Source organism: Octopus bimaculoides, chromosome 23, assembly GCF_046866305.1.
Source record: "Octopus bimaculoides isolate indiv1 chromosome 23, ASM4686630v1, whole genome shotgun sequence".
NCBI classification, from domain to species: Eukaryota; Metazoa; Mollusca; class Cephalopoda; order Octopoda; family Octopodidae; genus Octopus; species Octopus bimaculoides.
Window position 1 is genome coordinate 18,285,099 of NC_142950.1, and position 25,260 is coordinate 18,310,358.

General features: G+C 36.7%; 1 protein-coding gene across 6 annotated transcripts in view; it reads right to left on the bottom strand.

The window, feature by feature from the left end:
• LOC106870770 (inactive phospholipase C-like protein 1) overlaps positions 1–25,260 on the bottom strand; it is a 191,682-nt gene that overhangs the window by 51,076 nt on the left and 115,346 nt on the right. For 3 of the 6 annotated variants that reach the window (XM_089340302.1, XM_089340300.1, XM_089340301.1), the window contains exons 14-16: positions 7,313–7,408; positions 4,597–4,699; positions 2,710–2,889 (exon numbers count right to left, since the gene is read on the bottom strand). In XM_089340302.1, the coding sequence (XP_089196428.1) occupies positions 2,710–2,889; positions 4,597–4,699; positions 7,313–7,408 (379 nt within the window). The remainder of the gene's footprint in view (positions 1–2,709; positions 2,890–4,596; positions 4,700–7,312; positions 7,409–25,260) is intronic. The other 3 variants (XM_089340304.1, XM_052976012.2, XM_089340303.1) reach the window with 1 other exon arrangement.

Consider the following 25,260-nt stretch of genomic DNA (forward strand, 5'->3'; position numbering starts at 1 on the left):
TTTACTACCTGTCTTGGCTGCTATTTTCTATGGTGAAGTTGGCCTTATCTGCCACTCCCACCACCTATACTGGAAATCTCTTTTCTTATAACAGAAACCTCTACATGGTCCCCCCCTCCACACCACCACCAGTATGGGAAGCCTCTCCTCTGTTCCAGAAGACTCTTATAGCTTCCAGCCTGCCACCACCACCAGTCATCTCATCCACTGCATTATTTGATAGATTAACCACCTACTCCTTTCTCTCTACTTATAATGAATTAACCAACAGCTGTTTATTTATTTACCTAATTTAAACAGTGACCCATTTATGCTTGCAGCAATAACACCCATATTTACAACACTTGCAATACACTCACTCCCAATAGGGGCAACAATTTTAACATGTTTGAATGATAGTATATTAAAGTGAGAACAACTGATGTGACATGTCTGTCATCAAATGTTCATTGAAACCTTCTTTCCAGGTACTGAATATCATCTCCATTTCTCATGTTCTTTCCCAGTTCTCAGAGTAGGCACATTGAAAGGTAGGTCTGGTGAAATTGTTGAGATGCTCGAACAGAGACATGTTGATGTGTCATGCATTCAAGAGGTAAGGTGGAGGGGAGCTTTCTCTGTCTTCATATTCCTGATTACTTTATCTACCAAGCTACTGTTGATTCAGATAGCTGGTCCTTCAGTTGGGTCAACATTTGGCAGATTCTCCTTCCATTCATTCTCCTCATTCAGCAGCATTTCATAATGGGATTTCCAAGCCTCTTTCTTTGCAGAATCATTAAATGCAAGTGCACCATCATCTATGTGGACACATTACAGGCAAAAAGCATAGGTATAAAATTTTCTGGGGAGATATCAGTCACAGGTGGTGTGGGCATACTTCTTGCAGAGAAGTGGGTGGATAAGGTCACACAGGTAGTCAGAGTGTGCAATAGAGTACTTAAGCTAGTTTTGCAGAATAGTACAGCAACAATTATCTCTACCTACATCCCCAAGTGGGTTCACCAAATGAACAAAAGGACCGCTTTTGATATTTTCCTGCATCAAAGATGAATGACAATGATCTCATCTTTGTGGCTGGGGATTTCAATGGGCATGTTGGGCAGAGGCCAGGCATCTTCCATGGGGCCGTGGAATTGATTCCCAAAATGAAGAAGGAACAAGGCTACTGGAGTTCTGTGATGCGAATAACCTATTGATCTGCAACACTAGCTTCAGGAAGCCAGCCAGTCACCTGCTTACCTATCAACTGGGTGACCATGTTAGCCAGATTGACTTCATTCTCACCAGGTAGTGAGATACATGGTCACTTGTAAATGCAAAGACTTTCTCTGGTGAAGGATGTATTCCTCAGCATAGAATAGTCATTAATGACTTTAGACTTTAGGCCAGAAGGATGCCTAGAAGCAGACCAATCTGGGAAAGAAGGATTTGGAAGCTTAAGGATCCTGTATATGGTCAGAGATTTCTCTCTCTTAATCCTTTTTGCCCCTTGTGGTGCATGGGACTTCAACAGTTATTTTACACTTTTTGTGGTCATTGGCGTGTTTTATGGCTGCTTCCCATGTTAGGCCGGTGGTCAGAGATTTAGGGACACCCTAAATGAGAAATTTGATGAGAGGGAGGAGGAACTACAGACTTGTAACATAGAGAGTAACTGGGAATCCCGGCAAGACAGCTTGCTGAGTGTCACAGACCAAATCTGCAGCTGGAGCAAAGTCCCATCCAGACCTTGGATGATGTGGTGGTGGAATTATGCTGTAGACAAGGCCATTACAGCAAAGAAACAGACCTGGAAGAACTGAAAGTGTTGGGGTAGCAGGGAACTGCATAAGATAGTCATAAAGGAAGCTAGGAGATAGGTATATCTAGTCAGGGAAGAAGTGAAAAAAAAGAAGTTTGTGTATGTTCTATGTTGCAAGGACCAGAGACTTGAAGTGTTTCGGATTGACAGACAGTATCAAAGATCAATTTGACACAGGTCTGTTAAAACAGCATTCATAAAAACCTAACCTCCACTTATTGCTTTCTTCCCATCCTTCCCTCAGTTTTCTTTCTCTTCTTCATCTCATGCTTTTCATTCAATCTCTCCTTTCTTTCTTCTTTCTTTTCTTAAACTTGTGTATTTATAATTATTTTCTGGACTTTCCCCACCACTCTAAGCAAGGTTTGTTTTTCAATCTTATCATTATATTCATATTTACCTTACTGGTAAATTTCAACTCCTTCCCAGCAGGTAATGAATATTACACCATTATGTTTTGAAAGTCAACCACCCAATCAAATTCAAATGCTTATTTGTGTATTTTAATTACATGTACCATAACAATTTTAATTCATTTTTTATCACAACTGTCCAATGAATGCAAATGTAAAACTAACAGTTTTGTGATAATTTTGCAGCTTTAATAAAAGCATATTACCTTACCTTTGGTATTCAAATACTATCTTCACCACCTTATTTTGCACTTATGTGCTCACGTGTGTGTGCGTGTGTGTGTGTGTGTGTGTGCGCGTGCGCGTATGTGTATATGTATATATATATATATATATATATATATATATATATATATATATATATATGCACATACATATATAAACACACACACAAACATATCTAGAATATGCGTGTATTAGTGTTCATGCTGTATGAATATATGTGAATATGTGACCTTCTAGCAGAAATAATAAATAATAAGCAGCAATTACCTATTTGACAACCACAGTTCCATAAATCAAGAGGATTGAAGTTGCTTGAGTCTACTCGCATACCGTTTGGGTAAATGCGTGATAGAAAGCGTTTGTTGTGATTCACAAATTCTTCTGGATCCTGCAGAGCTAACTTCACTGCTTGAGATTCACTAAGGGAACAGATTTGCCAATATTTCTCTGAAAATCAAAATACATAAAAATAGAAACAAAAAAGATAAACAATTACCCAAAAAACAGTCATCAATTCTTCATAGTTTACACTGAATGAACAAATCCTTCAAAACCACATAAAAACAACATAAAACTGGCATATATTTCAACACTTCTAGGTTTTAAAGCAGACTGGCTTTACACTGAAAGCAGTTACTGGACCATTCTTATGGTTATTGGCCTCAATCTGCAGCCAATAATATGTAGTGAAAGTGTGTAGCCTTGTGGTTAATGTGTTGTGTTAGTGGTTGTGAGCAGCATGGGTTCCATTCCCAGAGCAGTTGACATGTTGTGTCTGCAGCAGAGTATCCTCCTCTTAATTTGTTGTTGATATGCATATATCATCATCGTTTAACATTCACTTTCCATGCTGGCATGGGTTGGATGGTTTGACTGAAAACTGGTAAGCTGCACTAGGTTCCATTTTGATTTGGTAAGGTTTCTATGACTGGATGCCCTTCCTAACGCCAACCATTCCAAGAGTGTAGTGTGTGCTTTTTACGTGCCACCAGCATGGGTGCCGTTGATGCAACACCATCTTCGGACATAACTGTGATCTCATTTGGCTTGACAGGTCTACACAAGCATGATGTATCGCCAAACATCTTGGTCACCTGTCATTGCCTTCATGAAGCGCAATGCATGACAGTACTTTTTACATGCCAGTTGGACAGTACTGGTATCAGCCACGACTATGATTTCACTTGGTTCAACAGATTTTCTCAAGCACAGCATATAATAAATAGATTTTCTAAAGCACAGCATATAATAAATGTATGTTGGGCCTCATGGAGGCAAGGTGGCTGAGTTCCTTTTGAGTGGGCCTCACGGAGGTGATGTGACTGAGTTCCTTGTGAGCATTGGGCCTCATGGAGGCAAAGTGGCTGAGTTCCTTTCAAGTGTTGGGCCTCATGGAGACAATGACCAAGATCTTTGGCATTATGTCGTGCTTGAGAAGAAGATCCATCAAGAATCACAGTCGTGGCAGATACTGGTGTCATGCAAATAGCACCCATGCTGGTGGCACGTAAAAGCACCCATTACACTCTTGGAGTGGCTGGCATTAGAAAGGGCATCCAGCCATAGAAAACGATGCCAAATCAGACTGGAGCCTGATGCAGCCTTCCAGCGTGCCAGTCCAGTCAAACCGTCCAACCCATGCCAGCATGGACAACGGATGTTAAATGATGATGATATAAATCAACATTGTTTTACTGTTCACTTTACGAATGGGTCAGACAGTTTATTGAGGTAGAGCTCCATAACCCAATGCCCTTCCTGTCAGCAACCCTCATCTGTTTCCAATCTAGGTAATATTTCCCCGTGGCTGGACATGAGTATGCTGTACAATGGAATAGCATTGCTTGTATGACAGTGACAATCGTTTACAACTATAACATGATGTCAAGATAAAGAAATGCACACACACACACACATGATGGGCTACCTTCAGTTTCAGTTTTCCAAATCAACTCACAAGGCTGTAGTAGACGACACTTGCCCATGGTGCAACACAGTGGGTCTAAACCTATGACCATGTGGTTGGGGTGCAAATTTTTTAACCACATAGCCATGCCTGTGCCAGATATATATAATTATACACAAACACACACACACACATGATAGCTCACACATTTATATTCTGGTAAAAAACTGATTTGCTGAAGAACTCACGTGACTGTTGCGATATTTGAAAGTCTTCAAATCGTGTCGATACGCAGTAGTTGACAATATCTGATATTTCTTTGGTAATTTTATGCTTTCGTGTTGATACATCCTAAAATGGAGAACATATATAGTATTTACCAAAGTTTTGTATTGAAATATCAACAGACAAGCCAAAAACTTGTTAGGCAGAAGCTATCTCTGAGATGGGCAATGTAAAAGGAAATTAACACAAATAAATATAAAAAATTAAAAGATAGACCTCACATCAGTCTAACAACTCCAATTTGGTTTATTATGAGGAAGAAACAACACAAAGTTACTGAACTTACAAAAATGTTGACTAAACTTTGGTTTAAAATTTTGCAAAAGTGAAAGTGTCACTCAAATATATAGCATATAAAAAAAAAAAGAAAGATTCCTGAACTATATCTACACAAACATTTGGCACTATATAATGAACTATAAAAACATACATATAGATTTGTGAACCAATACTGTGTATGTGTGCATTAGGATGACTGTAAACATTACATCTATACAATGTTTGTGGACAGAAAAAGAGGAAAGAACTGTATGGATATTTTGATTCTTGTTAGCATCCTCAGCAACTGTGTACCACCTTTAACTATTCACAAACACATTGTTTATGAACACACTACCATTCTTTCTAGTACAGGCACAAGGTTTGCAATTTTGTGGGGTGAAGCCAGTCAGTTACATTGACCCCAGTGCTCAACTGGTACTTATTTTAATTGACCACAAAAGGCAAAATCTGTCTTGGTGATATTTGAACTCAGAGCATAAAGCTGGAAGAAATTGCTAACAATTTTGTCTAGCATGCTAATGATTGTGCAAGCTCAGTGCCTTTATAAACCCATTGATATTAGGAGTTAAAGTAAAGTAATTAGACTAATTTCCATATTTAAAATGTTTTATACCCAGCAAGATCAAACATTAAATTATTAGAGTGCTGACAGTGTTTTGTTATGCTACTGTAAAACCATTATAGAACATATCTATGTTTATTAACCAACACTGTATGTTATGATAACTGTAAACTTTACATCTGTACAATAAGTTTGTGGACAGAAGAAAATGGAACATTTATATGTTCATACATTGCGGATAGTTAAAGGTAGTACACGGTTATTAACAACAATGACAGCAAGAAACAGAACATTCATGCAATTGTTCTCATTTTTCTGTCCACAAACACAAAGAATTAGGTAGGGTTTGGACCATGTAGACATGCAAAGTTCCTGATATTTAGCATCTTTAAATTTATGATAAACACACATTATGTATTTATACTTATAGGCATATCTATAGAATTAGGTTTGTTAACCAACACTGCATGTGTCAAGGGTGTAAACATTATGCCTATACAATATATGTCTGAAGACAGAAAACAAGGGAATAGTTGTATGCATATTTCATACATGTAGATAGTAAAAGTGGTACAGAGTTGCTGACAATGATACCAACAAGAACTAAAACATCCATACAAACTGATCCCTCTCTTTTCCTGTCTACAAATATTAATAATAATAACATTAATAATAATAATAGTTTCAAATTTTGGCACAAGGCCAGCAATTTCAGGGTAAGGAGATGAGTTGAATATGTTGACTCTGGTACTCAACTGGTATTTATTTTATAGACCCAGAAAGGAGGAAAGGTAAAGTAAACCTCAGCAGAATTTGAACTCAGAACATAAAGACATGAAATGCCACTAAGCATTTCACCTGGCAAACTAACAATTCTGCCAGCTCACTGCCTTAATAACAACAACAATTTCTACTATTGGCATAAGGTCTGAAAATTTTTTGCATGGGGTGGGAGTGAGGAACGAGTAAATTTTATTTTCTCTCCACTCCCCAGTACTTGACTGGTACTTATTTTATCAACCCTAAGAGGATGAAAGTGAAGCTGACCTCAGCAGAATTTGAACTCAGAACAGAAAGCTGAAAGAAATGCTGATAAGCATTTTGTCCAGCATGTGAATGATTCTACCAGATCACCATCCTAATAATAATAATAATAATAATAATAATAATAATAATAATAATAATAATAAGTCAAAATTAAAAGAAGAGTGCCATTTGCTATCTTGTGAACAATATTTCGACATCTTGCGTGTCTTCCACTGGTTCAAAAAATAAATTTGTCAATCTACTTCATTTTGGTTAATATAGAAAGGATTGAGGTAACTCCTCCACAAGATAGCAAATGGCACTCTTCTTTTAATTTTGACTCTATATCTTCAGGAGGAGTTACCTCAATCCTTTCTATATTAATAATAATAATAATAATAACAACAATAACAATAATATTATTAATAATAACAACAACATGTTTTTCAAAACCTTAAATATCCTTGTTACTCTTGAACACTTTGGTGTATGTTCAAGATGTACCAATTTCTTGTTTCAAAAATGGAAACTCTTGGAACATTTCAGAAACCACAAACAATAAAGGTGACAATGATGATGACTATGGTGATGGTAAGGATGATAATAATAATAATAATAATAATAATAATAATAATAATAATAATAATGATAATAATAATAATAATAATAATAATAATAATAATAATAATAATGATAATGATAATGATCAGCGGTTAAAAGAAGAAAGAGAAGAAGCACAGAAGCATTAAAGAGAAGCGTAGATGTCCTTCAAGATTGGAATAGCTAAACAATTAAGTACCAGTAAATACCCTATTATTTGTCTTTTTCCACTCCACCTCCGAACCTTCATCTTCATCAGTGACAAAGCCATCTAGTGCAGTGCAATCGGGTGCCAGTTTCTTGGCCTGTGAATGAGAAAGTGGGGGTGCAAGTGATACAAAGTGAAACGGCAGGGAGACACAGAGAGAGAGAGAGAGAGACAGAGATACACAAGGACACAGAGAAGACAACACATAAGCTGCTGGTAGGAAAAAAAGCGAGATCAAAGTAGACAGCAATGTTACTTCATGTTTATGGATGTGATTTCAACAATACTTTTGCATACATTCACCTACTGTCATTTTTTTGATCGGACATTCTCAAAATTCATCTGTTCAACTTACATTTCTACAAGTTCTATGTGTATACAAGAAGTCCTCAATATTCATTCATTTAATTCTCATCCCTAGTAATTTTTCATGTGTAAAAATGAAATAATACTTGTGTATGAATATACAGTAAATCCTTCAGATGTGTCTGTTCAACTCTTGCCTTTAATAATTCTGCGTGTCTAGAAATGAAATATTTGTCTGTGTGTATACAGGGAATTCTCAACATTTTCCTATTTGATATATCTCTAGTAGCTTTGTTTGTGTTAAAAATAAAATCATAATTGGGAGTTTTTATGTGTGTATGCTGGAAGTTGTCAACATTCACCCAGTCAATTCTCTTCTCCAATAGTTTTGTGTGCATATAAATGAAATAGTATTTTTGCATGTGCGTATACAGGGATCTTCAGCATATTTCCATTTGACTCTCATTTCTAGCAGTTTTGTCTCTGTTAAAATTTTAAAAAGTATCTGTGCTTGGGTTGTACACAGAGAGTTCTCAACATTTGTCACTCAACTTTCTCCTTTAGTAGTTTCGTCTGTATTAAAATTAAAATCATAATTGCGTGTGTGTGCGCGCGCGCACGTATGAGTGTACAGAAAGTTCATTTAACATCTGTTGGACAGCTTGACAGGAACTAGCAAGGCCAGGATCCACACCAGGTTCCATTGGTTTCTACAGCTTGATGCCCTTCCCAATTACTTTACAGAGTGTACTGGGTGCTTTTTATGTGACACCATCACCAATGCTTTTTACATGGCACCAGCACCCACACAAATTCTTTTTTATGTGGAACCTTGGTTTAGGATCTTAATTTTGTTGTGGTGGGCAAGCTTTCTTGAGTGCAGCAATGTGCCATATGTCTTGGTTGTAGGTCAGATTGTTCAAATCTAAAGGACTGCTTATACTGTGGCCATGTTGGAGAACAGAAGAGCATTTGCTTTTTGTTATTTTTTTTAAAGATTGATTGTATGCCATTCCTCCCCACCTCTGTATGTGAGTAAAAGGGAAAAAGTGTCAGTCTGGATCTAAAAGGAAGTAACCATGATGGAACACATTGCTTTGTACACCATCTTGTCACAATGATTCTTTAATCCCTTCTCAACATGTGTACATACGTACATGTGTGTAGCTATGCATAAATACACACACACATATATATATAGGTGCAGGTATGCCTGTGTAATAAGAAGCTTGCTTCTTAGTTCAGTGCCCCTGTGTGACATCTGGGTCTCCTACTATAGCCTTGGGCCAACCAAAGCCTTGTGAGTGGATTTGGTAGATGGAAACTGAATAAAGCCCATCACATTATCATCATCATCATCGTCGTTTAACATCTGCTTTCCATGCTGGCATAAGTTGGATGGTTTGACTGAGGACTGGTAAGCCAGAAGGCTGCACCAGGCTCCAATCTAATCTGGCAAAGTTTCTACAGCTGGATGCCCGTCCTAACGCCAACCACTCTGAGAGTGTAGTGGGTACTTTTATGTGCCACTGGCACGAGGGCCAGTCAGGCGGTTCTGGCAACGACCACGCTCAAAAGATGTTTTTTACATGCTACCTGCACAGGAGCCAGTCTTGCGGCACTGGCAATGACCATGCTCAAATGTTGTTTTTCATGTGCCACCGGCACACGTATCAGTAAGGCGACGCTGGCAATGATCACGCTCGAATGATGCTTTTTATGTGCCACTGGCACGGGAGCCAATCAGCGGCCCTGGCAATGATCATGCTTGGATGGTGCTTTTAATGTTCCACTGGCACGAGTGCCAATCTGGCAGTACTGTCATCAACCATGTCAGCAATTTTGATTTTGATTTCACTTGCCTCAACAGGTCTTCGCAAGCAAAGTTTATTGTCCAATGAATGAAGGGTACGCATAAGTGGGTTGGTTACACCCACTAACATAGGCCACAGGTTATGGTTTCACTGTGTTTGTCAGGTCTTCTCAAGCACAACATTTCTTCAAAGGTCTTGGTCACTAGTCATTGCCTTGGTAAGACTCAATGTTCAAAGGTCATGCTTCACCACCTCATCTCCATGTCTTCCAGGGTCTACCTCTTCCACAGGTTCCTTCAACTGCTGGGGTGTGACACTTTTTCACACAGCTGTCCTCATTCATTCGCAACACATGACCATACCAGTGCAGTTGTCTCTCTTGCACACCACATCTGATATATATATATGCCAGTGCTGCATAAATGTACCTGTGCCAGTGGTTGGCATCAGGAAGGGCATCCAGCCATAGAAACGATGCCACAATAGACAGAGTCTGGACAGCCTCCCAGCATGGAAAACAGATGTTAAACGATGATGATGATGATGATATATATATGTGTGTGTGTGTGTGTGTGTCCTTGTGTCTGTGTTTATGCCCCACCACTATTTGACAACTAGTGTTAGTGTATTTAAGCCCCAGTAACTTAATGGTTCAGCAAAAGAGACCAACTGAATAAGTACTAGGCTTTAAAAAAATAAACCCTGGGGTTGATTTGTTCAACTAAAACTGTTCAAGGTGCTGCCCCAGCATGGCCATACTCAAATGACCGAAACAAGTAAAAGATAAAAGATATACACACACATGCAAACATATCCACATACACATTACACTCAAGAATATAGTTCCATGTCGAGAGCTTTATAAAGTATTCACAACTTTGAAAGACAAATTTCAACTCAGTTGTTGTAGAACTATTTGTTCCAGTACATTTGTCCAGCTGCTATACACTAACAGGTTAGAGGAAGCTTCATTTGTTGAGCCACTTCAGGAGAGGACAATAAAGCTGTGAGGTAGTACTAAATATGTTATTTAATGTGTTTTATCCAAATTTTCTTTCTATTTTGTTCCTCACCTAAAATTATTTAGTGAGTCATTTACTGTTTTTTGTGTGCATACATATAAATACATATATGTACAAACATATTTCCATGCATAAAAACATGTATACATACACATATATACATGAATTACAGATATACATACTTACATATATATGCATATACATATATGCACACACTTATTCTTAATAACATCATCCTAAACTAATGTGGAACTGATAGAAATATCTAAAGCATTATGATAATGTTGATGATAATGTTGTAAAGTGCAAGGTCAGAACCAATCAAGTAAGATCTATTCTGATCAAAAATATTCCAGTCATGGCCATTCTATCTTTCTCCTAAGTACAGTGAATCTGGAACAACATGTAAGACAATGAGGGAAATTGGTGGCATTTCTAGCAAGTCAGGGAATCATGTAGAAGCTTACTTGGTTGGTGGTGGTGGTGGTAGAGATGGTGGTAGTGGTATTTATGGTGGTGGTGGTTGTGGTTGCAGTGTTGATGGTTGTGTGTACTAAAAGTAACAATAATAATGGTGGTGGTGGTGGTGATGATAACACAGAACCTGAGTCTGTAAACAATATTGATACCATGAAGAGACTCCAGTTTGAGGTGGGCTTTCTGTATTTAGTCATGGATGAATTAATTCTCTAAATAAAAAAAAGGCCAGTGGGTTGAAGAGTTGGGGGTCAAATTCCTAAATGGTTGACTGACTTTCAACAGACAAACATTTGTGTAAAGGTGAGAGGAATATTACACTGTGGGGTAACTTGAGAATAATTAACTCCACAGCAACAATGACAACATCAACATCAACAACTACAATAATAACTACAGTATATAGGACATGAAGCACTGTAACAAAATATCTTGGATCAATGGCATTAAAGAATGGCAAATAGTTTTGTCTCAGATGAAAACAAATTCAAGTTACTTTGAAAAAAATACAAAAAGTTTTAAATATGTTTGTCATGTAATACCAATGTAAATCTTTTAATCTTCCATACTACTACTACTACTACTACTACTACTACTAATAATAATAATAATAATCCTTTCTAATAGAGGCACAAGGCCTGAAATTTTGGGGGAGGGGATGAGTCGATGACATCGATCCCAGTGTTTCACTGGTACTTATTTTATCGACCCCAAAAGGATGAAAGGCAATGTCAACCTTGGCAGATTTTGAACTCAGAACATAAAGATGGATGAAATGCCACTAAGCATTTTTCCTGGAGTGCTAACAATTCTTCCAGCTCACTGCCTTAATAATAATAATAATGATGACAATGATGATGATGATGATGATGATGATTTCAAATTTTGGCACAAGGCCAGCAGTTTTGGGAAAGTGGGTAAGTCAATTGCATTGACCCTAGTGTTCAATTGGTACTTATTTTATCATCCCCAAAAGGATGAATGGCAAAGTCAACCTCAACAGAATTTAAACTCAGAACATGACGATGGACAAAATGCCACGAAGCATTTTGTCCAGTATGCTAATGATTCTGCCAGCTCGCCTTATAATAATGATGATGATGATGATGATTTCAAATTTTGGCACAAGGCCAGCAATTCTGAGGAGGAGGCTAGTCAATTGCCTTGACCCCAGTGTTCAACTGGTACTTCTTTTATCAACTCAGAAAGGATGAAAGGCAAAGTTGACCTCAGCAGAATTTCAAAACGGATGAGATACCATTAAGTATTTTGCCCAGTGTACTAATGATTCTTCCAGCTTGCCACTTTCCATAATAATAATAATCCTTTCTACTATAAGCCCAAAGCCTGAAATTTGGAGGGAAGGGATGAGTCGAATATATCAGCCTCAAAAGGCCACAGCGGAATTTGAACTCAGAACGTAAGGACAGACGAAATGCCACTAAGCATTTTGCCTGAAGTGCTAATGATTCTGCCAGCTAGCTCCTTTAATAATAATAATAATAATAATAATAATAATAATAATAATGTTAAAAATTTTGGAAGAAGGTCAGCAGTTTTAGGTGGAGGAAGTTAGTTGATTGCATCAACTCCAGTACTTGGCTAGTATTTATTTTATCAACTCCAAAAGGATAAAATGCAAAGTTGAACGACCTCAGCAGAATCTGAACTTAGATTGTAAAACTAGAAGAATTGCCACCAAGCATTTTATATGGAATACTAATGATTCTGCCAGCTTGTGCTCTGAATAATGATGGACTATCCCGTCAAAAATGACGTATGAGTGTTCAGCTTTTGCTGAAGAACCTGCACAGATGATTTGTTTATAGTGGTGAAAAGTATGTGCTGTACATTAGCTCAGTCCTTCCATCAATTTGATGTTACCTGAACAGGTGCATAAGGTGCCATGCATCAGGTGTTGAAGTAATCACAGAGCAATGATATGTTTTGCTCAAGAACACAATGCACTACCTGGTCTAGGAACTGAAACTGCGATCTTGCGATTGTGAGTGCAATACTGTAACCACTAGGCCATGTGTCCTCACACAAAAGGGATTGCACCCAGAAAGTTCCCCTCCTAAGCACAGAGCCAGGTAAGGTTGTTTGTGGAAGACCAGCAGTCGCCCATGGATACCAGCCTCCCCTCTCCATGTCACCAATGTTGTCCAGGGGAAAGGCAAAGTCCGATACAGCTTGGCACCAATGACATCACAACTTGTTTCTACAGCTGAGTGAGCTAGAGCAAACTGAAAGAAAGTGTCTTGCTCAAGAACACAACACAACCCAGTCTGGGAATCAAACTCCCAACCTCACCATTGTAAGCCCAACAATTTAACCACTGAGTCATGAACTTTCATATCTGAATAATAATAATAATATTCATGCAAGAAGAAGAATTTCTAATATAGGTACAAGGCCTGAAATTTTGGGGGAAGGGGTTAGTTGATTACATTGAGGTCAGTGCTCAACTAGTACTTATTTCATCAACCTGGAAAGGACGAAAAGCAAAGTCAACTTTGGTGGAATTTGAACTAAGAATGTAAATATAGACAGATAGAATTCTCTGTCAGGAAATGAAAGAGAAGATGAGAAATGAATATCTTAGGAGAATAAAAAAGGTGCTACATTCAAAACTGAATGGAAAGAAAAGCATCTCCGTAGTAAATACATGGATGGTCTCTCTAATACAATATTCTGCTGCTTTCATGAACTGGACTAAGGAAGAACTAAGAGACATAGACTGTAAAACCAGAAAGACAACGTTCATGTACAGGTCATTACATCTCAGAGACAAGGAGAGGACTGACAGTAATAGAAGACTGTGTAGAGATAACAAAATTGTGACATAGAAGAGTATGTGAGAAGTAATTCAGAAAGACTGATTTCAGCTACCAGAGAAGAGGAGACAGAAGCTGTAGAGACTGCAACAAAATACAAGAAAAGAGGAAAACAGGAGCAAGAAAGAAACATTTGGGAAAAGAACTACATGGTCAGTATCTCAGACAAACGCAGGATGTCACAGCAAATGAATCTTGGTTATAGTTGAAGAATGGAGACCTTAAAAAAGTGTAGTAAGATATAAAATTATCTTTTCACTGGAGAGTGAGTTAGTTGTGCTTGGACAGACGCTAACCAGGAAGGGTTGGTGTTGTATGGATTTAAGCAACAACTTCCGCCTAAGGCTAGAATGCGCCTTCAAACAGAAAGTTAATTCAGTTGCTGCTGGTATGTTGGATGGTCAATCAGAAAGTACATTTTGAACCCATATGACCTACATTTTGCAACACTTGAACTTCATGTGTGTACATTTTGCTGTTTTGAATATTATTGCTTCATGGCATCAATTAAAAGTTCCTGCTTTGCTTGTCCATTTGACCATATGGCGGAGTGGTGACATGTTTGATAAGAAACGTTTTATAAAAATTTCTGAACTTGTCTGACATAAATTGAGTTTCCATTATCAGATGCAATGATACCAGGAACACCATATCTGGTGAACAATTTGTGTAAAAAACTTACTGTAACTGCAGATGTCGGCTTTTTGTATTTATACACTTCTGGCCACTTCATTTCTTGAGTTTTGTGCATAAAATCAGAAAATGAACTTCATTTTACTATAATCACCTACCATTTTAATGCAAATTACTACTTTTACTTTTTAGTAGTGCTATCAATTTTTAAATTTTGTATGTAAATGCTCTAAGGATTTTCTTTCACAGGAATTTTCAGAGAGCTAAATATTCATTTAATAACTCTAATATGCCTAAAAGAGCTTGCAAAAATTCTCCGGATAAGTTTTGTTACGTTTGTGGAAATTATGTGATATAAAAACATCAGCAAAGTCTCACTACTTATATCAAAAAACTTTACCACCTGTACTTCAAGCACAAGGTTGGAGACTAAGACAAGAATTGGGTACCTCACATATGTTGTAAAAACTGTTCAAGCTCGCTGTCAAGATGGCTTAATGGAACACAAACAGTTGCCATTTGGTGCTCCAATGGTTTGGAGGGAGCCTCGGGACCACACAACAGACTGTTACTTCTACTTGGTTGACATAAAAGGTATTAATTACAACTTTCAAAATTTTTAACGTATTGATTTATTTGTATTATATTATTATAATACTTATATTATTATAATTTGTATTGAATTTATACTCTGTAATATTGAAATTTTTTATTCAACTTTTTTTTCCATATCACACCAAGAAAAGTGAAAAATCGATTATGTATCCTAACCTTAAATCAGCTACTGTGCCCCATTCTGCAGAGATTCCAGTTTCTGAACCACCCCCAGAATGCATCCATCATCCAATTCAGAAGACTCAGATGACACAGATGCAGAATTTAATGACTCATTTGAACTAGCACAAACATCATTGGAGCCAAAGTTTTTTTAGTCAGCCCGAATTAAATGATTTAGTACAGGATCTAGGTTTAACAAAACAGCAAAGTGAATTACTCACCTCTTGGTTTGAAGAGAAAAATTTACTAGAAAAGGACATAAGAATTACAAAATTTAGCGCTTGTTCTGATAATTTGCAGCATCATTTTTCAATGAAGAACATCAATATCCAGTGATTGTTTAATGACCTTAATATTGTCTACGACCCAGAAGAATGGAGATGCATCTCTATGCAGTACTAAGGCTGTTCTCTTAAATAATAGCAATGCTTTCCCATTTGTACCCATTGCACATTTATTTTAAAGGAAAACTATAAAACCTTGGCTTTTATATTAAATAAAATGAACTACGATGAACATAAATGGCTCATGTGCTGACTTAAAAGTAGTTGCACTGTTAAATGGACTGTAAACTGGCTATACAAAATACATGTGCTTCCTTTGTAAATGGGATAGTAGGGCAAAAGCAGAGCACTATATCCATTCAGAATGGCCATCATGTGATGTACTAATACCAGGCTCACATAATTTTATTCGGGAACCTCTTGTCGAAAAAGAGTTCTGTTGCCTCCACTACACATTAAATTAGGTCTCATGAAGCAATTTTTCAAAGTTCTAAAATATGATCAGCCAGTACTTCAGTGTCTAAAAGGCAGCTTCCTAAGTTAAGTGACGCTAAAGTAAAGGAAAGCATCTTTGTTGGATCGCAAATTCTATTTTTTACATTCGCATCTTGATTTTTTCCCGGAGAATACTGTAGATGTTAGCAATGAGCATGGAGAAAGATTCCATCAAAATATAGCTAAAACTGAAAATAGATATAAAGGTAAATAGAGTCTTGCAATGCTTGCAGCTCTTTGCTGGAATCTCCAACGTAATGAACCAGATGTTAAATATAAAATGATGCGAAAATATAGTCAACAATAAACTGAAACAAACACTCTTATAAATGAATGTTCCTTTTCCATTTTTGTATATATAACGATGTGCCTGCATATAGTAAATATGTTTAATAAAGAAAAAATTTACTTAAAACTCATGAAATTAGGTAAGTTTTTGTGATTTAAACTAATATACTAAAAATATAAACATTCTGATATAGCAAAACTTTAAGAACAGTCACTATAGAGTTTGTTTAATTAGAATATGTAAGCTGAAGTATCTAATTGCTATTGGCTAAAAATTGGTGGGTGATAGAGAAAATATGACTGTAGATTTTGTAAAGGTAGCAGTGATTTTAGTTTGTGTAATAATAAAAAAAAATTTGTTGTACAGTGTAATCGCTTTTGTAGTGTGGTTGGCACAATGGCTCTTTGTGCATACATCAACACATTGTCACACATTGAGAAATGGTTTGCATTTGAGTTGCACATATTTTTATCTCTTTTAGCTTTCAATATTTCTGTAATCTTTTTAATGAATTTATTATTTTCTGATTTTAATTTTATGTCTTGTAAAGTAATTGGCAGCTCATGTTTGATGTTACACAAAACATTTTAAATTTTATTTTTTGCTCGCAAAGCAGCAATCATGGTATCTTTAAATGGTTCAGCATTTTATGAAATCAGTCTTGATAAACAATCAGCATGACCTAATTTCTTGGATGGTATATACTACATCTTAAAATCATAATTTAATAATAACGTACCCTAGCATTGCAACTTATTAGCAGTACAGATAGAAATTCCTTTCTTCAACCCATATATCGATAATAATGGATGATAATCAGTCTGTAGTAGGAAATTTTTACCATGTAAAAATCTGTGAAATTTTCATGGCAAAGCCTCTTTTTTGATTTTGCTGTAATTTTTTTCAGCTGATATCAGAGAATGTGAGGCATGAACCACTGCCTTCATGTCATCACCTTTATATTTATGTAGCATAACTGCTCCTATACTGTACTCACGTATTCAGAAGCATCTGAAGCTACAACAATCTCCGTTGCAGGGTTGAAGTGTGCTAATGACAAAACAGATATTAATATTTTTTTAATTTTATCAAATGCCTTTTGACAATTTTCTGACCAATTCCACTTCACATCTTTTAGAAGACTATTCAGTGGAACCCTCACCTTATGCATATTTGGAATATAATTTTGGTAATAACTTGCCAGCCCCAAAAAAAGTGTGTACGGTTACAGTATTTGTCGGAGGCGGCAAATTTTTTATTGCGTCTGCAATTGAAGGATCTGGTTGGTGTCCATTTCTGTTGATAATTTGTCCTAAATTTGTCCTAATTTTGGTGAGAAAAATACACACTTTTTTTCAATTTTCTCGAACATATTTTACATGTTCTACTTGTTGGTCACCGGATTTGCTTTTAATGAGTGTATCATCCAGATATGGAATTGCGAATACACAGTCTGCTAACATTGCATCCATAATCTGTTAAAAAATCACCAGTGTGATTTTTTAGCCAAATGGTAACCTGTTGTATTTATACAGTCCTTTATGTGTGTTAATTGTTAGGTATTTAGAGCATTCATAATCTCCTCTAATTTGTAGGTTTGCATCACAAAGATCCAATTTAGAAAATATCTTGCCACTGTTTAATTTTGTGAAAATATCCTCTGGAGTAGGTAGTGGATAGTGGTATGTTTTAAGACATTCATTTAAACCAGTGGGAAAATCAGCACACAGTCTGATTTTATTATTCTTTTTCTTAACATACACAGTGGGTGCTGCCCATTGACTATAGTCCACTTTTTGGATAACTCCAATTTTTCCTAGTTTCTCTATTTATCTGTTCTAATGCTGTGAACGGTACAGTTCGTTTTTGTTTAAATGTCAGTATGGTGTTTTCTTTTATTTGAAACTTTGCCTTCATTTTGGTGCACAGATCTAATTTATCAGACAGAACCTCAGGAAAAATCTATTTTAATTTTTTAAAATTTGTCTGACTGGCAGAAAAACCATTTACATTTTTACAGAAAAGATTTAAGGGGATGGTTCCATAAGTTAAATAATTCCATCCAGTCAATTCCAAATAAATTTGTCATACTATTCGACACAAAAACTTTGGCTTTTAAAGGTTTTTTCATGAAATGTAATGTCATTTATCAATTTGTCCTTAAAATATTTTTTTCCTGAAACACCACGAGCAATTTTTGAAGTTTCTTTTAATCTAGGTCTCCTGATTTTTTCCATGTAACTATTGAGATATCACTACCCATATCCAATTGTAACTTTATGTTTGTGTTATTAATTCTTACATACACAGTTTTCCTTTCAGTTCCTATTTCTTGTCAGCGATAACCTACTTACATGATTTTTTCTGTTGAACTGTTTTTTAGGTTTTGTTTTACAGTGTGATTTTTTATGACCTATCTTACCACACTTGAAGCATTTTATATTTTTAAACAGACAGTTGCTTTTAAAATGTAGACCACTGCACCCATAGCATGGATTTGGTCTTGACAGTTTTTTTCTAATCTGATACCAATTGACATGCATGAATATGAGAGCAATCTTTCTCTTTAATTCTATCTGCGTCTTGTCGTAGATTTATAATCCTGACATTCTTCTGCTACTGCCTGTAGAGTTAAATTTCAGTCCTGTTCTGCATCTTTGCTTGCAGTAAGCCCTTGAACAAAAATTAAACACGGGATCAACTCATTCAATTTGAATTTCTCACACTCTCTGTTAACTGCTTTGGCATAGGTGACAAAATTTTTTTTCACCAAATTTAAATATTGCCAGTGAGTATTGAACAGGGAACTTCTTTCACTGAAAATTTTCTATAAAATAGTGTTTCATCGAAACAAATTTCACCTGGTTTCTTTGGCAGAATATAGCTACAATATTTTTTGTGTTCGGCAGGGAATAGGAGTGGCTGTGTGGTAAGTAGCTTGCTTACCAACCACATGGTTCTTGGTTCAGTCCCACTGCGTGGCACCTTGGGCAAGTGTCTTCTACTATAACCTCAGGCCGACCAAAGCCTTGTGAGTGGATTTGGTAGAGGGAAACTGAAAGAAGCCCGTCGTATATATGTATGTTTGTTTGTCCCCCCAACATCGCTTGACAACCAATGCTGATGTGTTTACATCCCTGTAACTTAGTGGTCAACTCAAGTGAAATAATAGTTGTGGCCAATGCCAGTATCATGTAACTGGCACTTGTGTTGGTGGCACATAAAAAGTACTCTTCAAATGTTGGGTGATATGCCTGTCAAGCGAAGTGAATCGTAGTTATGACTGATGCCAGTATTGCATAACGGGCACCGGTGCTGGTGGCATGTAAAAAGCACTGTTCGAATGTTGAGCCTCACATAGGCAGTGACAAGTGACCGAGATCTTTAGCAATATACTCTGCTTGAGAAGACCTGTAAAGCCAAGTGGGGTTGTAGTTATGGCCAACGCCAGTGTTTCGTAACTGGCACCCATGCTGGTGGCACATAAAAAGCACCCACTACACTGTTGGAGTGGTTGGCATTAGGAAGGGCAGCCAACTGTAGAAACCATGCCAAATCAGACTGAAGTATGGTGCAGCTCCCAGGCTGTTAAACTGACCAACCCATGCCAGCATGGAAAATAGATGTTAAATGATGATGATGACTCTGCAAATGAACAATCTGGTGTCTTTATTTCAATGGCCTAGCAATGTATGCAATGAATTTCTTTGTCTTGGGTGTGTGGAAGACACTTGGCAAGAAATGGAAACAAAATTGAAAAAAGAGGATGATGATGATAATAGAAGAGTGGCCATGGACTTTTACAACTTGAATTAACAATGATGAATGCAACAATTGGCCTAAACACTTAACCTGAAAAATTCTGATGACTGGATGCTAAAACTTGTCTTAGAGCATGAAAACAAGAAAGTCTCATACTCAATAACAAAACAGGCAAGGAAATATCTAAGTGAATTCCAAATACAAGCAAGTCCTAGAATTAGATGTACTGGAAACAAGCACAGAAAAAGCTAAGCATATGAAAACCCTTGCTAAAACTGCTGCCTTAGTTATTCACACTGATAAAAGGCAAGAAAAACCTCTCAGTGGCAAATACCCAAAAAGAGCTAACAATGCTGATGTTGACAAAGCCCTTACCCATCAATGGTTAGCATTTTCTGGCTTAAAATCAGAGACAGAAGGGTTTATCATAGCTGCCCAGGATCAATGCCTACCTACAAGAAGCTACCAGGCCAACATCTTAAAGAACAGTTTCTAGTACATGTTGTGTATGTAAATAGCAAAATGAAACTATTGATCAGTCTCCATGTGCAGCCTTCTTGCACCTACAGAGTATCTCAACAGGCATTATAGCACAGTACAGTAAATTGACTGGGTAATTTGCAAAGACCTGGACCTGGTGGAAACACATCTCACTCCTTTGGAACTTCACAGTTCGAACTGACACAAAGATAGATTCAAATAGGCCAGGCATTATATTGAAGGATTTCAAACAAAAATCATGCCTCCCCATCACTATTACTGTCCCAATGGAAATAAATGTATCTGTCGCTGAGTACTCCACAGGCATGCATACCATAATGTAGTTCTCAGGGAGATTCAGATTCACACAGAATGTGACAAAGCTGGTCCCTTTGAATTACAGCTACAACTCATTTTGGCCAGCTGAGTGGACTGCAGCAAGGTGAAGTAGAGTACCTTGCTCAAGAACACAGCGCGCCACAGGGAATCGTACTCATGACTTTATGGTCATGGACTGAATACTCCTAACCACTGAGCCACGCACCTTCAGTCTCTTAACCGTAGAGAAAAGGAGTGAATCGATAGAGACAGAAAAAGGAAAGCCTAAGTCATTTACAATGACAATTAGACTGAAATACGCTCAATCTTTTCTAGCTTCTTTACTTTTCACAATGAAGAAGCGGTAAAGACATTTAGCAATGAATAGAGGGAAAGTCTTTCAGGTGTTTACGTTTTTATTCTGGGAGTTCTAGAATAATCGAGTGTTAGTTCTCTCTTCATTGCCCCATCACCGGTACTTATTCACCTTCTTTCATAGTTCTTTATGTCTTTTAGTTGTGAGGGGGGAGACCATGTTTGTTTTTCAGGCATGTTTAATGCTTTCTCTACAAACTACAAACAAGCCTGCCTCCCTAATGCAAATTCCAAATGGGGTACAGCTGTGAAAAGAACCCAGAAACATGGGTAATACCCCCTACAAAATAATAATAATGATGATGATGATGATGATGATGATAATAATAATCCTTTCTACTATAGAAACTGGGGGAAAGGGAGCTGGTACTTATTTCACAAATTCTGAAAAGATGAAAAGCAATGTCAACCTTAGCGGAATTTGAACTCAGAACGTAGAGATGGACAAGTTGCTGCTAAGCATTTTGTCCAGCAAGCTAATGATTCTGACAGCTTGCTGCCATGATGATGATGATGATGATGATTCCTTTTCTTCAGAAGTTCAGACAAAATTTATTTATCTTACTACAACATCAACATGGTTAACAATAGTTAAGTTAATCCTTTTGATACCATGCCTCCTCAGACCATTCCCCTTGGTTCCAGAATACAAGTTCCTGGTTTTAAAGTGATCTAAATTAAAACTTCTTTCATCAAAATTTCATGTTAATTTATGTTACAAACATCAGCTTAATAATTGTTTCAAATTTTGGCACAAGACCAGCAACTTTAGGGATTACATTCACTCAGGTAATAGACTGATACCTTACTATATTAATCACAAAAGGATGAAAGGACATTTGTAACAAGAATGTAAGGAGCTGGAAGAAATGCTGCTAAGCATTTTGTCCAATGTGCTAATACCTTTTCCAGCTTGTTATCTTAAATAATAACAAAGTTATTTTACTAAAGTTTTCATTATTTTCAAAATTCATTTTCCAGCACTAGGCTGGAACTGATTTACTGCTGTGTACACTAGAGTCACATGAAATCAAGTCTAAACAATTGAACTTGCAACCTTGTGATCATAAACCCAACATCTGAACCACTAGGTATGCACCTTCACATCCTACATACATATATAACTAAATAGAGAGATATACAAAATTATACACACAAACATAAAAGAACTATATATATACATCCATACATATATATTTAGGTAGTAAAGAAAGAAGTACTCAATACCATAAAGTAGAGTCTTAACTTTTACTCCAGCAATTACCAACAGTTTTGTTGTGTAACAGCCACACAGTTCTTCAGGCTGTTATGTTGGAATAAAGTCTAAAACTCTATTCCAGCACAGACACACAAATATGTATACACACGCACACATACATTGGCACTTACACAAATATGTATATACCCATATATAAATATATGTCTACATACACACAAAAACACACTCTCCGCACATACATATAGATGGATAGACAGATATATATATATATATATATATATATATATATATATATATATATATATATATATATATATATATATATATACTAGCAGTATAGCCCGGCGCTGCTCGGGATTAAGCTAGGATTATTAAGTGATCAAGTGCTTTATTTCAAACCAAAATAAGTAACATGGATTTGAGCGAAATCCATTGAAATTGGTTTGGCTGAAAATGGTTTGCTGGAAATTTGATTGGGAAATCCCATAAGGAATCAGTTTATTGGTTATTTCCACTCATTGACTGTTTTTTTTTTTAAAGTTGCATTAGAGATCTGCATAGGAAAAGGTTGATCTGAAGGTTTGCATTGGGGATGTGAATTGGAGTAACTTAGGAAAATTTACCAACAGCCTTAACCCAAAAATAAGGGGCCTGTCCCTTCTAGGTTAACTCTAACCCTAACCCTGACCCTAAAACCGTAACCCTAACACATACCCTAATCCTAACCCTAACCCTAACCCTAAAACCGTAACCCTAACACCAACCCTAATCCTAATCCTAACCCTAACACTAACCCTAACACTAACCTTAACCCTAACCCTAATCCTAACCGTAACACCCTAGTGGAAATCGTGCGGGTGTTAATCTGAAAAATTACCAAACCCTTTTTGTGGTCCGAAAAACGGGTTGTGGGGGGATTGACAAATTGTTACATTTTTGTTTCATAGTTGTTTTGAAATATAAACAAAACTCTTTCGCTCCCAAAGTAGTATATGTGCGTGTGTGTGAGAGTGAGAGGTGGGAGAAAGATGAACGATTTAAAACAAATAAATGATTTAAAATAAATATATTTGAATTGTTGTGTGAGAAAGTATATATAATCTCATTATAGAATATAGTGTCTTTCAAAAACATCGTATATTTTAAACTATATCTCATGTTTAAGAAAAAGAAATGCATTTTACATTTTACACTTACTCTGTCTTCCTTACCTACATTTTCATTCCTAATACGCTTTCTGCCTCCCTCTTCCACTATTTCGTTCTTTTTTTTTTTTTTTTTTTTTTTTTTTGTTAGATGCTAGCAAAGTAAACTCTGTCTTGCTTAGAAAAATTTGCTTTGATTTCTGTCTGCCTTACCCACTTTTTCATTTTTTTTTTTGCTAGATGCTACCAAACACTCTGTATCTCCCCCCTGTCACAAACACACTATTTCTTTCTTTCTTTCTCTCTCTCTCTCTCTCCTTCATGCGCGTACGCACAGATTTGACTTCGCCATGTCAACAAACTTCAAAATTGGTAAAAGTTTATCGATTTTTACAGGTATATGCGGGTACCTCTGAGAGAGAAAGTTGATGAAAATGCACATAGGGTCATTCCGAATCTTCTCCTAAAATTGGAGCGACATGCGTGCTAATTTGTGGACGAGCATAAACTACATTCACGTACACACACACATCCTCTCTTTTATATATATTGATACATACATCCACACACACATATATATATACAGATTGACAGATAAATATGTAGGTAGATAGATAGGTAGATAAATAGGGATAGATAGATATAGAGATAAATGAATACAGAGATAGGTAGATAGAGAGATAGATAGATAGATATATAGATATTTGGATTATTCCCTGGAATTAATTGATTCGTTTTGAAAAGCTGAAGAACTGGATGTAAAAAATTCAGAGAGCTACTATCTCTGCTCACAACAAAGGAATTCCCTCTGTTAGTAAAGGACAAATTGTATGATGCCTATATGTCAAGTGCAATGCTGCATGTTAGCATAACATGGATTTAGAAAGTGGAAGAAGAGTGAGAGTTGACAAGAAAGAAAGCAAGAATGCTCAACTATATGTTAGTATACAAGGATGACAGCGCATAAATAAGCCGAGAGAAAAACTAGGTATGAAAGGATTAAGACATGGGGTGCAAGAGAGGAAACTGAGCTGGCACAGACAGGTATATCATGTATAAGAAGGATGGTAGTTGGGTAAGAAGTGGCAAGCAACCACAGTAAAAGGAATTTGCAGAAGAGGAAGACCAAAGCAGGCACAAAAGAAAGAAGTTTAAGCTGACCTCTGTCGGCAGAACGTCAAGAAGATGACAAAGGATTATGACAAGTGGCAAGATGGTAAGCAGGAGAAAACCCATTAAAGCATAGGAAAACAGACAAGAAAAATGGTGATGATGATGATGGCAGTGGTGAGGTATATACTGAGATTATATATATACACATGATTGTATAAAAGATGCATGAGCATATTAGATGTATTTCAATTTCAGAGTATTCAAACATAGGGCTTGGGGTGACCTTTTGAGACATTGGGGGGGGGGGGGAGTCCGCACACACACACACACATACTCTCTCTCTCACACACACACATTTGTTCAGTGCAGTTTAAACATTAAATAACATGACAACCAGTATTTAGAACTTCATGTGCCTTCCTATTCATGAAATTGTAGTTCTCTTGTTTGTTATGAATCCTGTATTTGAGAGTTACACAGAGTGTATGTAGAAAGTACAATGAAGCATGAGAGATTGTTTAAAAGATATTTAGTTGCACCATCTTATGTATGTTCCATTAATATAAGGTAACTATTAGTTACATAATGTAAATTACATAATCA